Consider the following 15,732-nt stretch of genomic DNA (forward strand, 5'->3'; position numbering starts at 1 on the left):
AACAGTATATTGATGGGTGGAAAAAAACCCACAAATAGTGCGATATTTGTTCACACAATATAATGAAAAAAATGTTCTGAGTATCAAATGAGGATATATTAAATATTATGGGTGTCACAAGACACTCAATTCACGAGACAAGACGATATTTTAACATTACTTTTCAGAAAAGTACAATGAAAAATGAAAAATAATGTTCACTTTTGAATACATACATATGTGTGTATTTTATTTTATTTGCGCACCGGTGGTGTTGTTGTGGGTGCAGTGACACTCGATGATCTCTAGGGGTCACTAATGACTCCATGCAAACATGGCTGCCCAGGATGAACTCAGTAAGTTTCTGTCTGCCTTAACAGTGATTCACATCTCCTGTTATTTATATTCTAGGTTTTTCTATCAAATGTGTAAGTGTTAAAACGTTTCACGATAGCCTCCGGTGTACTGAATTCGATTCAAATAGCAGCAGGTGTAAACATAAAGGCAAAACTGTTCGTTTGCTAATTAGCCCTAGCTAGCTTACTGTCGTCACAAGGCCGTTTGCCCAGTCATGGTCAAACTGAACGAGCAACAAACATCCATTAAGGAAGGTAATGGAGATTGGCTTTAACGAATGACAATATGTGACCCTCGGGATTACATTTGCACGGTGTCGTGTTTGTAAGCTTTAACATTTATAAGAGAAAATGGGGGAATTGAGTGGTTAGTTTGAGATGTAGCTTATCGGGGAGCTACGTCAAGCAAGCAATAACAGGCTGTGAAATGACTTTAGACATATACAGTACAGTAGATTATATCACCAAAATGATAACACAAACGTGATTCCAGTGGTGAAGTTATGGCATACCTAACTGGCTTGTTGTTTTTATTTTTGTTCGGATGAATCTGCAAACCCTTTTTTTATGCATGTGGGTGGTAACACCCAGTTGCTCATAGAAGTGGTGTGCTGATGTCAAGTGAATATGATCCCCTTACTTTTCTGATGACATCTAGAAAATGAGTTCTAATGTTTTTTTTTTTTTTTTGACAGATCAACTGGAGCGCGTATTCCTGCGCCTGGGCCATGCAGAAACGGATGATCAGCTTCAGGATATCATCTCCAAGTTTCTTCCCCCTGTTCTCCTTAAACTCTCAAGTGTGCAAGAGGGTGTGCGGAAAAAAGTAAGACCTCCTTCCCCAGAAATATTCACATAAATACATCTTTTCATTATATTTATGCAGATGTCATTGTCTAATACAGATAAATGCAAGACTGTTTTGCAAAGTTTGAGACACTTATAACCTTGACATTTTATATTTGATCCTCACGTAGCCCATGGATGGACCCCTGCTTAGTCAGTGGAGTGCATGCTAAAACAGTCCGAATCTCAATGAGCAACACGTTGTAGACATCATAATACCTTCTTCATATGCCGTAAGTTTAGTAGAGTCAATACACATTGATTACATTCAGTGTCTCTCATGCTAGGTAATGGAGCTTCTGGTCCACTTAAACAAGAGGATAAAAAGCCGACCTAAGATTCAGCTACCAGTAGAAACTCTACTGGTTCAGTACCAAGACCCTGCAGCAGCCTCCTTTGTGACGAATTTTACCATCATTTACATCAAAATGGGCTACCCACGCCTAGAGGTTGGAAAGCAATGCGAGTTGGCGCCCACTCTGCTGACTGCAATGGAAGGCAAGCCTCAACCGCAGCAGGACAGGTAAGGGGACCTTCTGTTTGTAACGCTTTCTTGATGCAGTGGAACCTCTAAGATCAAAACACAGAGCATGAGCTCTTTTTGTTGTCCAGTGTCAGTCCATTGCACCAACACACTTAAATAATCGGATAGATGCTTGACAGGTTCACACCAACAGCTACTACAATCTTAAATCAGGGGATTTCCTATCTTCCTCTGATGCTGTTTTTTAGACCACACACCCAGCGACTATAGGCGATTCAGTGTTTTGAATTGAATTAAGCATTCACAGTATTTCCACCTTAGAGGTTCAGCTGTATATGCATGAACTTATCCACCTTCATGAAATGCACCACTTGGGTTAGTCCTTTTAGTTGACCTGAACCTTTTTTCCTTTCCTCTTTTGACTGAATTATTATTTTGCATCTCTTCTCCATCCTCTCTTAGCCTAATGCACCTGCTGATTCCTACTCTTTACCATATGAAATATCCAGCAGAGGTCTCAAAGATCGCATCTCCTTTTAACTTAACTGAGCGGCCAAAGACAATACAGCTCCTGCTCGAATTCATGTTGGACGTCTTGCTGATGCCTTATGGGTGAGTTGGGGCGCAGACTTTTGAAATGTGGTATATTAATTCTCCTCCTTTTGTAATGCTTTAGTAAATAATCAACACTATGGACTTGTCTCCTTAGGTTTGTGCTGAATGAATCTCCCACTCGCCCTGCACCGTCCTCCTCCCAGGGAGGTTCTGCTGATGGGTCGTCGGGTTCATCTGCACAGAGTCTTCCCCAGGCTCCCCCAGGGATGAATATTTACGCTGCTAAGAGGGTCATTGGTGAGGCCCAGTGGACTTCGGAGCAGCTAGAGCAGGTACAGTTGTTGTGCAAGGGCATGATGCTCATCTTTTGTACAAGGCTTCATTGTGTGTTTGGCCACTATAGTGTAAGCTGGGCATAGTGAAGTTTATTGAGGCAAAGCAAGTGCCAGAAGTGGAAACGGTCGTTCACCTGGTGGTGGCGTCCAGCGACACGCGACATAGTGTGGCTACTGCTGCTGATCTGGAACTGAAGAGCAAACAGAGGTTGGTCTAAGAGTCCAGATTTGCATTTTTAAGCCACAAATGTGGATTCATAGCCTGGATCTTCCTGACACAATTCTGCACATCTGCTGAGTGTTTTTGTGCTTGTTTTGCTTTCTTCCAGCATTATTGATTGGAACAATCCCTTGATAATCAACAAAATGTACAAAGTGTACTTGGGGGATGTTCCTCTCAAAACTAAGGTTTGTAAATTCACTGCTACGCTTGCCAGAGATAATTCTGCATAAACCTAATACGCTGACATGTTTTCCAGGGTGGCACTGTGAAGCATGAGCTCAAACACGAACCTGTGAGCACGAGAGTCAAGTTAAAGATCCTGCCGCATCTTTTACGCTCGCGCCTTGCTGCAGAGTGTTTCCCAGCTAATATCCAGGTGGGTTGTATTGAGGAACTCTAGCGAAGTTGGATTTTGTTTTGCATACAATTCTTCTCCATTTACCTCCCTTTTCCTATCTTTTATAGGTTGTATATGATGGTTTGTTTGGAGCCAACACCAATAACAAACTACTGTCTCTCACGTTGCAGTTTGTCCATCACATCTGCATGGTGTAAGAAACACTCCTCTGTTATGTCACAATATGTTTATTATAATTTTATACACAAATTTGCAAATTGAAACTTTTAAATGTGTCTTTTGTTGCAGGTGCCCTGATACTAATAAGCCCTTAGGACTGATGCTGCTGAATGGACTTACTAAGCTTATTAATGAATACAAAGAGGTATAACCATATACAGATACATTCCCTGAGAAGCCTCTTTCACGCATGCCCCTCTTCCACTATAGCAAATGTTTGTGCTAGTGCCCGGTTAGGTCGGAGACAGAGTCAAGGTGGTCCTAGGTGGCTCTGGCTGTAAACTGATGCTAAATGCAAAAATAGTCAGACCAGCTTCCTTCCCCCATTCAATGTCAATATAGGTTTGTGTGGAATGGTGCATTTTCCTGTATTACGTTTTTACTCCTTCTAAAGTACATGCAATGTGTTTGGCAGGATCCTAAATTACTTTGTGTTGCATATTCTGCTGTTGGGAAGCTTTCAAGGTATGTTTTGCATATTTTGGTCCATATTTATACTGAAATTTATTTTATCAACATGGTTTTTACAATTGTTTGGGTTTTTTCTAGCCGTATGCCGCAGCTCTTCACAAAGGATATTGCTCTTGTGCAGCAGTTTTTTGAGTCCATGTGCAAGGTGGGTCAGAGTTTATCATACTACCCAACGATGCAAAGGGCAGCACAACATGGTGTGTAGGTGTATGACTTGCATGCTTTTATTTTTCAGGAGGAGCCTGATGTTCGCCTTGCCATCCAGGAGGCTTTGTCTATGATGGTTGGAGCATATGCCAACCTCCAGGGGGCACTACTGAACCTGATGGAGGCCTTAGTGGCTGCATATATTGTGAAGGTGAATTCATCACATATCGTTATTTCACTCTGACCCCCTCTGTGGTGGCTCACAAAAAGCCAAAGAAAAAGCAAAACACTTGAGATTTGCTGACATGTCGTGGTGTCATGCATGATGATGATTTGACTTTTGAGGTATGATTTTCCCACTGCATTTTTGTCAAAAACCAAACTGTATTACCACTGGGGCATTTGACTTTGATTTCACTGTCTGCGTTTAGCTGTGGACCACCCGGGGTGCACCCTGCCTCCCGCCCACGACCCTAGGGAAGACAAGCGATGGATGGATAGATTCCACTGTAGTGTTAATAAACAGATATTTTTCTTTGTTATTGTTCTAAAGCCTGAGGTCCAAGTTCGCCAGGTTGCCATGAAGTTTGCCAGCACAGTGTTTGCTCCTGATCATGTGCCATCAAGATACCTGCTGCTGCTTGCTGCTGGAGACCCGTAAGACCCAAATACCTTCAGTCAAGCCATACTGACATATTGTCATATCATAAATTGAATGTATTTCAGACCTAAGACATTTTTTGCTATCTACATTTTGTGTTTCAGGCGTGATGAGGTGTGTGGGGAGGCTCAGAGAGTGTTGCGGACATTTTCAACTAAGAGTTCAGAGAAGGACGGACCCAAGCCGATACCTTCCTTTCCCGAGATGGTGGCCTACATACAGGAGAAGGTGAATCTCTGCACATATCTATCTTTCTTATTTTCCCATATTGTCTAAAAATGGGCATTTTCCCGTTGTATTTATTACAGGCATCTCAGAGAATCAAGACTCCAGCAAAATACGTTGTTGGAACCTCTGCTATTCCTTTCAACCCATCTGCCTTTGGAGAGGTAAATGTCCTCTGAGCGCTAATCTTGGCTATGACTTCTACTGCAATATGTTGCATTTTCTCCCCAGATTGTGCTCTACCTCAGGATGTGTTTGGTGTACACTGCCGGAGCCACGCCACAGTCCACTCAACTTGTAGACATGCAGGATGATGCACCAGCCATCGGCCGCTATGTGGAAGTTCTGTTGTCTTCTGAGCCTCAGGCTTCAGGGTCTAAGGGCACTGAAACCAATCCTGTTTATGTCTACATGGATCTGCTGCAACAGCTGCTGTCTGCTGTAGGAGGTAACATCATGCACATTTAAGTTACCAAGTCCTGAAATAAGGGACATGCAATGTGTCGGTATTACATATTGTTATGCTTGATCTCTTCACAGGAATCCCTGTAATGTACTGTCTCTTGGAGGTGGTGTCTGTCTGCCCAGAAAAACTGGCCCCCAAATTTGCTGATAAAATTGACTGGATTAAGGTGACTCGTGGTCTCCACTCATTCATGAAACATTTGTTCTGATATGCATGCGCAGCTGCCAATGCATCTAGCTTGTAACACACCTTTTCCTCACCAGAGTCTGATGAACACAAACAAAGAGGACATGAGGGAGCTTGCTGCTCAGTTGTATGCTGTGGTGGTGTCCACCATGACAGGCAATGAGCTTCAGGCTGCTGTGCACAACTTGGTCAAAATCACCAAAGACAACCGCGTAAGCCACCTTTTATATGATTATATATAATATATATATTTGACGTCATCTATGCCTAACTGTGTTTGGGTTTTGTCTCAGAGCCCTGAGACCCAGCATGGTGCCGTCTTGGCTCTGGGCTACATGGTGGGAAGGTACATGAACAAAACAAAAACTGCCGCATACAGTACACTTGCCTGCAATGTGGAGAAGAGCATCACATCTCAAGAAGATGATGACGTTGTTGCTATGGCTACAAAAACAATTGGTATGCATATTTTGTATTATGCTTGAGTAGAACAAAAATTTAGCAGTATTTTGTTTCCTTCCTGGCTCTTATAAAGAAGGCTTCGTGTTCCATTTCAGGTTCTTTCCTGGACAGCAGTAGTGGACTGTTGGCAGTAGCAGCATGTACAGCTCTTGGAGAAATTGGTCGGAATGGCCCCCTGCTGATCCCTTCAGAGGGTGAAGGCCTCACTAAATTATCCATTGTAGAAAACCTGCTTGCTCGCATCCCTTCTGGCAAAGAGAGTGCAAAGGTAAAACGTTTTTTTGAAAAATAGCAGTAGAAGCTACCCTTCTACTAACCCCACATAAAAATACTATAAGTTCTTCAGGTGAGCATCAGTGACTTTCCTCACCTTGCTTGTGTGCATTTTCCCATGTACTTGATATAGACAAAGGAGCGCTCAATCCAGACCTTGGGCTATTTACCAGTAGGAGATGGTGACTTCCCCCATCAGAAAAAGCTGTTACAGGGACTCATGGACTCAGTCGAGGTGTGCCACAATATTGTTGTTACTGTGGGTTTAGACACATTTGGATCACTTATGTTAAATTGTATAAAACAAGCATTTGTCACAATGATCCTTACAAGTTACATTTTTGTCGTTTATTTTCAAAGGCCAAACAAGTGGAGTTGCAGTTCACAGTGGGTGAGGCCATTACCAATGCTGCTCTAGGCACCAGCTCTGGAGCTATAAGAGATCCATGGACCTGCACTGAAGACCAGTACAGCCCACCACTAAGTAAGAAGTGTAGTGTAGACATACATTGTTGCTTGGAGCTTTGTTTAAAAAGCCATTTATACACGCCTAATCAAACATTTTAAGATTATGGGACTACAATTAGCCTATTTTTGTTATTTGGTTGTTTGCAATCAATAGTTTACTCAAGTTTGTTTTGTCTCACTCCCATTTCTTATTTTTGCATTCTGAAATTCTACTTATAAACTCCTATAAGATCCAACATTGAAAAAATTTGAATTCTTGTCTTAAAATTTTCATCAGTATATATAAAAGTTCAAATTTCTGTATTTTCAACAGTGTATAAGTTGGACTAAATATGATGTCTTTTATTTCTTTGAAGTAATGACATTTTCTTGTGGATTCAATGCCATTAAGTAATTCGGTTTCATTTTTGTTGTTATTAATTAGTCAATAGTCATTGTTTTGCAGAACAATGTCCAAGGCACATATCATAAACATATCAGTATCATAAATAATGCTCTTTGGGATATAGTGTGGACATCTACAGCCATTGCTCATCTGTGTCAAGCGTCACACCCTGTACTACAATTCTTAATTTGCACATTGACAGTTAGTGACTAATGTAAACATGCAAAATGCATTCTTTCATTGCCAGATTTGAAAAACAATGATGTGGTTCCTTGGGTCCTCAACTCAGTCTTGTCCAAGTACATACCCAGCCAGAACCCTCATATCCGACAGGCAGCATGCATCTGGCTTCTCTCCCTAGTTAAGAAGCTCAGCCAACACAAGGAAATCAAGGTATGCTTTGTTTATTTAAGTGCATGGGCTGCATTACGTTATTATTTTTTCTACCAAGCATTGCTCCATGTTTTCTCTTATCTTGCAGTCCAATTTGAAGGAGATCCAAGTGGCATTCATCTCTGTTCTTTCAGATGCAGATGGTAAGAGACATTGTCCAAATTGTAACTCAACACCGGTCTAGGATTGTTGCAACATTACAAACAACTCTCTTTTGTGAATAAGAATTGAGTCAGGATGTGGCATCGAAAGGCCTTGGTCTGGTCTACGAGATGGGTGGGGAGGGAGACCAGCAGGAACTAGTGTCCACCCTGGTGGAAACACTCATGACTGGCAAAAGGTGAAGCGATTAACATGAAGATAGATCGAGATCTCTAACATTAATGCAACATAATTTCCACACAGAATAAAACACGCTGTCTCTGAAGAGACAGAGGTGTTCCAAGGAGATGGTTTGGGCAAAACGCCTGATGGGTAAGTACGTAATCTACTGTTTCTGTTCATGTATTGAGGCATATGTTGATCGTCTCACATTGTTCCCAACAGCCATAGCCTGTCCACATACAAGGAGCTCTGCTCTCTGGCCAGTGACCTGAACCAGCCTGATCTTGTCTATAAATTCATGAACCTGGCAAACCATCACGCCATGTGGAACTCCCGAAAGGTCTCTGTCACCACTGCAAATAACCACAATGATGAATATATTTCTAAATGACTGCTAATGACAATGTCATCCCAAACAGAGCAGCATTTTATCTTATGATCTTTCAATCCCAACATGAGTTCTCCTTCTGTTCAGGGTGCTGCATTTGGCTTCCATATGATTGCAGCCAAGGCCGGGGAGCAGCTGGCTCCATTTCTCCCACAGCTGGTGCCACGGCTTTACCGCTACCAGTTTGACCCCAACCTGAGTATTCGTCAGGCCATGACCAGCATCTGGGATGCCTTAGTCACTGATAAGACTCTGGTAGGAGATGCACCGTGCCCATCCAAATCTAAAAACAAAAGCATGTGTATATTCACATTTGTATTTATTGTGGTGGGGTTCAGGTGGACAAGTACCTGAAGGAGATCTTGCACGATGTCATTTCCAACCTCACCAGCACAGCCTGGAGAGTCCGTGAGTCCAGGTAAAAACCGAAATGTAAAGCATGTGAGATTAAATTGAAAGAAATGTGTGGTGATAAATGTGAATCCTTCCAGCTGTCTGGCTCTCAATGACCTGATTCGAGGACGCCAAGCTGATGACCTCATCGACCACTTGGCTGAAATGTGGGAGACCCTGTTCAGAGTTCTTGACGACATCAAGGTGAGCCCCAATAGATGTGAATTTTAGTAGCAAGACACAAGGTGACCATGCTGGAGGATGAAAATGTATTGTGCACCGCAGAAATATCACTATTTACAAATACATACATGAATACATTTATGAATACATATATTTTTTTCTGAACTTGCTATTATTTATTGTCTTTGAGGAATCTGTGAGGAAGGCTGCAGATATAACGCTGAAAACTCTCAGTAAGGTAAAGTTTACAGTCATTCCTGAATTGAATGTTCATGTTTATAAAAAAAATTCAGTTAAAATTAAACAAGCATCACTCCCCTCTATACAGGTGTGCACTCGTATGTGTGAGTCTACTGGTTCTACAGCTCAGAGAACTGTGGCGGCACTGCTGCCCACCTTGCTGGAGAAGGGCATTGTTAGCAATGTCTCTGAGGTTCGCTCGCTCAGGTACTGTCACCGAGTTTTTGTGTTGATGTTGTGGTGGTGGTGTCTAATTCTTTAATTTCTAAATATTGGAGAAAACCCACGCACGCACAGGAGAACATGAACTCCACACAGAGATGACCAAGCGGAGAATTGATACCCAACGCTATTTTTAAATGGGTGTTTTCTTTTTGTGTCAGCATCCAGACGCTGGTGAAGATCAGTAAGACAGCTGGTGCCCGACTAAAGCCCCACGCTTCCCGACTCATTCCAGCCTTGCTGGAGGCTCTCAGCACCTTGGAGCCTCAGGTCCTCAACTACCTCAGCTTAAGAGCCACAGAGCAGGAGAAGAGTGCCATGGATGCTGCCAGGCTCAGCGCTGCCAAGTCCTCTCCAATGATGGAAACCATTAATATGGTAGTAGAATATATTAATCTCACGGTGTTTTTGTTTTCTACATGAGTTAACCATTTTTGTTTGTTTTGTGTTCAGTGTCTGCAGCACGTCGATATTGCAGTTCTGCGGGAGCTGGTTCCAAGGCTTTGTGAGCTGCTGAAGAGTGGAGTTGGTCTGGGCACCAAGGTAGAAACACACAGCTGACTGACTAAGACTATGTCCACACAAATACGGATATTTTAAAGAAAAAAAAAACACACATTTTCCCTTCTCTGGTCTTAAGAAATTTACCATCTACACAGTGGCTTTTCCAAAAAAGTACAGAAGTTTGCAGAACAACTCATTCACAAGCAGACATGTTCATGTCAAAGTAATAGCAGTGCAAGCAGCCATGGACTGTGCGGCGATTTTTGACGGCACGATAACAAACTTGGCGAGTCGCATGGGGAGATAGGTGTGGACTAATAGCGAAGTTACTTATGTAGTTTATTTCACATTTGTCAGCAAAATTTCAATATAAAACTTTGAAAATGTAACAGATGTTCCATTGCAACTGTAACAAATATGAATAGGATCTGGATCCAAGGTAGAACTCACCAAACTCTCTTTTCTACTGCTATGGTACTGAACCCATCCTGTATGTGTGGCTAATTGTCCTTGTCTACAAAGGTACGCTTTTAATGTGTGGGCAAAGCAGCCCAGTAATGATGTCCTTGACATGAGGAAATTGGTATTCTTTCAAAATAACGACTTGCTGGTAAGACCTGTCCCACTGTCAGATGGGGCCATCATTGGCGGGACCGTTGTAGCAGTAATGGAGAGAAAAGCAGCAGCATCATTCAAATCCCACAATCAAAAGGACCTCAAAGTACTGTCAGTTCAAAACCAGCAATCCAATGCTTGCCATTACGTATCTAGTTTGGAAATGATGGTGCATAGTTGTTTCCTCGTCTGACAGCATCAAGCCAAAATGTCGGATGGATGTATTTTTTCAAACGCTACATTTTTAAGGACAAAAATCTACATTCGTGTGGATGAAAGCCCAAAATTTATATTAGAAAACAGTTTTCATGTGGACATAACCTTGAAAGTGTTTCAGTAGTAGTCTCCTTTAATTCTGAGATCCTTCTGACAACCAACTGCAAAGAGGCTACATGTGTACATTTTGTCTTTTCACAGGGGGGTTGTGCCAGCGTGATTGTTTCCCTTACAGTGCAATCTCCCCAGGACCTCACCCCATACTCAGGTGCCACACCACTCTTATGTAGTGTAGAATGGCTACCAATGTCATTATGTGAAGAAGCAAAAAATATTGTGGTGTTTGTGTTGCTTTCAGGTAAATTGATGAGTGCTCTGCTTAGTGGCATCCATGACAGGAGCACTGTGGTACAGAAAGCCTTTGCCTTTGCTCTTGGCCATCTTGTCAGGGTAAGGATGATTTGGATATTTAACACCATACTGTAGAGCCACCCTTCCACCATGGTCTAAAGATCAATGCAGCTTAGTGTGGAACGTTAATTCATGATCAGCTTGTGTTTCCACTGCGGTATGGTGACTGTCGGAAGTATAACTTTTTCAATGTTTCATTTTGTGTCTTATATACGGTAATTGCAACCTGAACTTTCATAACCTCATTCCACTTGTATTGCGTCATCAGACGGCTAAAGACAGCAGTGTAGAAAAGCTACTACTGAAGCTCTGTGCCTGGTACCTGGAGAAAGAAGGTAAGATGTTTACGTTTAAAGCAGCCATTTGCATGAAATGGTTGTAATAGTTTGTGACATCAAAACCCTGTGATCTATTACCAGAGCCTGTGTACAAGTCTTCGTGCGCCCTGACAATGCATGCCATCAGCCACTATAGCCCCGATGTGTTGAAGGCCCACGCAGGAGTGGCTCTCCCGCTGGCTTTTCTGGGCATGCACCAGGCACCCGGCGCAGATGAGGACAAAGGCGAGAGCCATGATGCCACCTTGTGGGCCGAGGTGTGGCAGGAGAACGTCCCCGGTGAGGAACATGAACACATGGGCTTTTTGAAGTAAAACATCAGTAATAACTTACAAGTTTCTCTGGTACCAGGAAGCTTTGGAGGCATCCGACTCTACATGACGGAGCTCATCGCCATTACCCAAAAGGCACTGCAGTCCCAGTCTTGGAAAATGAAAGCCCAGGGCGCAGCTGCCATGGCAACCGTTGCCAAGGAACAGACTGGCTCGTTGGTGGCACCGCACCTCGGCTTGGTGCTGACAGCCTTGATGCAGGGCCTGGCGGGACGCACGTGGGCGGGCAAGGTAATGGCCGCCAACAAAACAAAAGGATAACAAAGTGATGGGGAGTGCTCTGACTGTTGTTTCTTTGTTCTCCTCTCCAGGAGGAGCTACTGAAAGCCATTGGATCAGTTGTGTCCAAATGCAGGTGGCCTATTTTACCACTGTTATCACTTATACAACATCATTTCAGACTTTCAGTACTATATGAGATGTTTGGAATATTTAACCTTAAAAAAATCACCAAATTACCATAGTTTTTCAAGTTAATGCTGCCAAAATATTAGGTACACCTGCACAAGTTAATGAGATCTAATACAATAACTGTATGTACTACGATAATGCTCACTTTAGATTGACACTTTGTAAACAACAACCACAATAATGAAGCTATTGTGATATGAATAACTATCTGACCATGTCCATCAAACTTTACTTTTGTTACTGTTGTAAAGGTAGAATTATTTATACAAGTCTTGAATTGTTCTTGTGTTCCTAATGTTGTGGCCGTTGAATGTATTCACACAAGCTCATCGCTGCTTTATCTTGTACTTGTTGTAGCACCGAGTTACAGAAGCCTTGTCTCGGGCAACCCACTATCTCTGAGGTCCTGGAGGTGGTCTTGAAGGAATGTCGTAAGGAGAATATTGTGTACAAAATGGCCGGCCTGCAGTGTGCTGGCGACATCCTTCACAGTTGCCAGGAGGACCGATTCAGCGACATGGCAGACATCCTTTTCCCTCTCATCAAGAAGGTACCGTATACTAGTTGTGTGTATATCTTTGTATTTTGTCAAAAGTGTGGTGGCACATGAATTCCTTTTTTTTGTTTTTACTTTTCAACAGAGCTGTCCTGAGAGCAGCTCAGCGATGCAGAGGTCACAAGAGAGGGATGATGATGACCTCACGATGAAGGAGAAAGAACTGCAAACGGAAGCGGTGCTGTTTGCTTTTGAAACTATGGGAAAGACTTGGCCGAAGAACCATCAGACACAGTGTAAGTGGAAAAGTTACAACACTAGAATGGACTTGCTTAGAGTAAATTAGACTCTTTAGTCTTGTACTTGTTACACTCGTCTTGTTAAGGCTTCTGTATTTTTTGAACAAGTGTTGCATAAACCAACATATGCTATTTAAAGGCATAATTTGCACCCCAAAAAAGTTTGATAAAATTGGACTACTTGTGCTTGGCAGCTTCTACTGTAGTATTATGCAACGATAACTAATACTGCTGCTTTGTCTTGTTGCTCACCTCACATAATAATAATACATAATCTACGTGATGTGATGCTACAGTCCGTTTCCAGGTGGAGGTGTGCAGCCTCATGTGTGACAAGTTAAAGCTGAGTACATGGAAGGTCCAGCTTGCTGTTCTCCACTGCATGAAGGCCTACTTCCAAGGGTACATAACCATCAACTGTTGTTTTTGTTGCATATTATGTGTCTGACATGTATTTTCCCTCGCAGGTTATTGTTGTTAGACAAGGACAGCAGTGACGTGAGCACACTGTCTGGCATCCTAACAGACTCGTGTGCTGCTCTCACTCATCCTTTAGGTAAACTCATCACAATGTCATCAGCGTAGTATTAGTACCACTTCTGTTTCTACCTTTCACTCCTTGCACATTTGTTTTGTGTCTTTGTCTTTTTTTTAATCAGAGAACAAAAGTTATTCATCTGTGAGGACAGAGGCCCTTTCAGTAGTGGAGGTGATTGTCAGGAGAACTGGAGGTATGGAGGACATTTTTATTGTTTTTTTATACATAGTAGGAAACAATTGCTATCCAGTAGCCGTGCATGGCCTCTGGTTGCAGAATTTATATATATGAAGATAATGACTTTATAGGACCAACCCACAACTGAGGAGCGACTAACGTTTTTGCAGCAGATTCCTCAAAACAGTGGCTGCTTATTGCATTAGCAATTTTACGTAGCAATAATACATCCAAATATGACAAATAACTAAAGCCTAGTTTACACTTGCACGCATTTTGTGGCCGCAGTGACACGCAATTTTGCAGGCCAATCACATGCCAGTGACTAAATTAGCAGTGCATAGGTGTGAAGTTTGTGCACAGAGAACATGTTTCTGGCACCCATCATTTTTGTGATCATTTTTGTGAACTTGTCATCAACGCACCGCAACTGTGTGGTGCGTATGAAAGCGTGTTTCATTCACATGAATGGGTGAAGTTTTCCACCACCTCTTACAGCAATTTGGGGTGGATTCTCAAGTAGTTTCTGTAGCCCTTTTTGCATCTCCCTTGTGAATTTATCAACTAATCATAATGCTCGAAGCGATATCTTCCAGTCAGCAATTCTCTCTGCACCCTTTGCTAGTTTATGCCTCCTTCCTGGTGTTTCTGCGTTCTCCTTCTGAAGCTGCAGGATAATATAAACGTACCTTTCCTTTGTGCAATGAGAGCTTCTTCTCTAGTGTTAATGAAGCTGGGCCCAATGGAGAGCCATGTTGGAAAATTTGGACTAACACTAGAAAGAAGACTAAGCCCAAGCAGAGAGCACCCTATTAGAGAGCCAGGGAGAGGAACAGTGGAACCAGGTTGCCCATTGACGTTTATGTCTCAAGTATTGTTCTCTGTTTGCGTGTCCACCAGAGAGCGAACAGTGGGACTGTGTATCAGTGAAGAGTCGGGAGCAGTTGCAGCGGTCCCTGTCAACCCTTCAGTCGGACAGCAGACCAGACTTGAGGGACAAGGCCCAGGAGCTGCGCCGGCATATCCAGAGCCAACCCTAACTAACACTCACTCTGCTGCAAAATTGCAAGTCTAAATATAAATGCATCAACAACACTTGCTAAAAAGCAAAACACTTTTTGTAGTGTCCTTTATATGTGTCTCTTTGAAATGGACAGTTATAATCATAATAATAATATTAAACCTAAATGGCATACAGCAGAGTTGACACTGTAACTGTTTTACTACTGGTGTACGTTTGTGTACAGGAATAGTTTGGGTTTTTTTTCATCTCCATCAGCGGTGTAGTGCGTCGACAGTGGCGTTTTCCCCACTTCATTCCATGAGCTGCTGAGCGGTGGTCATTGTGGAGGAAAGTAGTTCCGGCTACTTTCAGTTGAGTGTTGCGTTTTGCTTCTCAAATATCCATCCATTCTTTTTCTGTAACGCTTATCCTCACAAGGGTCGCGGGGTACACCCTGGACTGGTTGCCAGCCAATCACAGGGCACATATAGACAAACAACCATTCACACCTATGGACAATTTGGAGACGCCAATTAATCTAGCATGTTTTTGGAATGTGGGAGGAATCCGGTTTACCTGGAGAAAACCCACAGGGAGATGCAAGGAACTACTTTCCTTCACAATGAAAACCAACCAGAACTCTGCTCAAGGAGCCGAAGTGGGGCAAAAGTCACCGTTGACGCAGTACACTGCTGTATGTAATACACAAAAAAAATCCCAACTGTCCCTTTAAATATCAGTCGTTTACCTTGGCTGATCTCGAAACGTTGAAAGACACTCGGCTATTTACTTTTTGCCAAATGATGAATGAGCAACTTTTTTTTTTTTTGTCCAGAACTGAAACAAAGTTACATCCCTGTCTAAGCTGTGTTTTAGTTGTTTGAATTTAAATAAAAACATCAACAGAGATTATTTGACGAAGCCTGTTTTTCTTAATAATATGGTGAGACTGTCGTTTAATGACATTTAATTTCCTGGTCATGCTGGTTTGCAGGTGTTAAGACGGTGCCGACTTTTGCACATATTGCAAACATTATATATTGCCCTCTTACTGCGCTGAGCATGTAAGCTGGCCCCAGGTAATACACATGTGCAGGTGCCTTTTGCTAAGTGCTGGCAGTGTAATTTGCATAGTCCCTTTCATGAAAAG

General features: G+C 42.5%; 1 protein-coding gene across 2 annotated transcripts; it reads left to right on the forward strand.

The window, feature by feature from the left end:
• The first annotated feature begins 189 nt into the window (after window positions 1-189).
• Window positions 190-15,491, forward strand: ecpas (Ecm29 proteasome adaptor and scaffold). Of its 2 annotated transcripts, none has more exons than XM_058085549.1 (47): window positions 190-335; window positions 1,031-1,161; window positions 1,469-1,704; window positions 2,128-2,277; window positions 2,375-2,552; window positions 2,624-2,763; window positions 2,885-2,963; window positions 3,035-3,154; window positions 3,244-3,329; window positions 3,425-3,500; window positions 3,771-3,820; window positions 3,905-3,971; window positions 4,062-4,184; window positions 4,527-4,630; window positions 4,739-4,862; window positions 4,943-5,023; window positions 5,091-5,307; window positions 5,400-5,491; window positions 5,589-5,723; window positions 5,805-5,970; window positions 6,069-6,241; window positions 6,380-6,481; window positions 6,607-6,730; window positions 7,347-7,492; window positions 7,581-7,635; window positions 7,718-7,832; window positions 7,898-7,966; window positions 8,039-8,156; window positions 8,292-8,459; window positions 8,543-8,622; window positions 8,696-8,801; window positions 8,971-9,018; window positions 9,109-9,227; window positions 9,404-9,620; window positions 9,696-9,785; window positions 10,779-10,845; window positions 10,936-11,027; window positions 11,257-11,323; window positions 11,408-11,605; window positions 11,678-11,889; window positions 11,970-12,013; window positions 12,427-12,619; window positions 12,711-12,861; window positions 13,161-13,266; window positions 13,332-13,420; window positions 13,524-13,595; window positions 14,480-15,491. In XM_058085549.1, exons 1-47 carry the CDS (start codon window positions 314-316, stop codon window positions 14,617-14,619), a joined length of 5,538 nt encoding a protein of 1,845 aa, XP_057941532.1. In that variant the 5' UTR covers window positions 190-313; the 3' UTR covers window positions 14,620-15,491. The 2 variants fall into 2 exon arrangements, with proteins under 2 accessions (XP_057941532.1, XP_057941523.1); XM_058085540.1 differs by lacking the exon at window positions 190-335 and adding an exon at window positions 428-590.
• The last annotated feature ends 241 nt before the right edge of the window (window positions 15,492-15,732 follow it).

Source organism: Doryrhamphus excisus, chromosome 1 (genome assembly GCF_030265055.1).
Source record: "Doryrhamphus excisus isolate RoL2022-K1 chromosome 1, RoL_Dexc_1.0, whole genome shotgun sequence".
NCBI lineage: Eukaryota > Metazoa > Chordata > Actinopteri > Syngnathiformes > Syngnathidae > Doryrhamphus > Doryrhamphus excisus.

Bases quoted from the DNA above. Each gene is read 5' to 3' on its own strand.
- ecpas (XM_058085540.1), top strand. From the start codon at position 551: ATGGTCAAACTGAACGAGCAACAAACATCCATTAAGGAAG. The intron at 9,228-9,403 runs GTACTGTCACCG...TTTTTGTGTCAG, and splicing joins TCTGAGGTTCGCTCGCTCAG to CATCCAGACGCTGGTGAAGA. The intron at 10,846-10,935 runs GTGCCACACCAC...TGTTGCTTTCAG, and splicing joins GGACCTCACCCCATACTCAG to GTAAATTGATGAGTGCTCTG.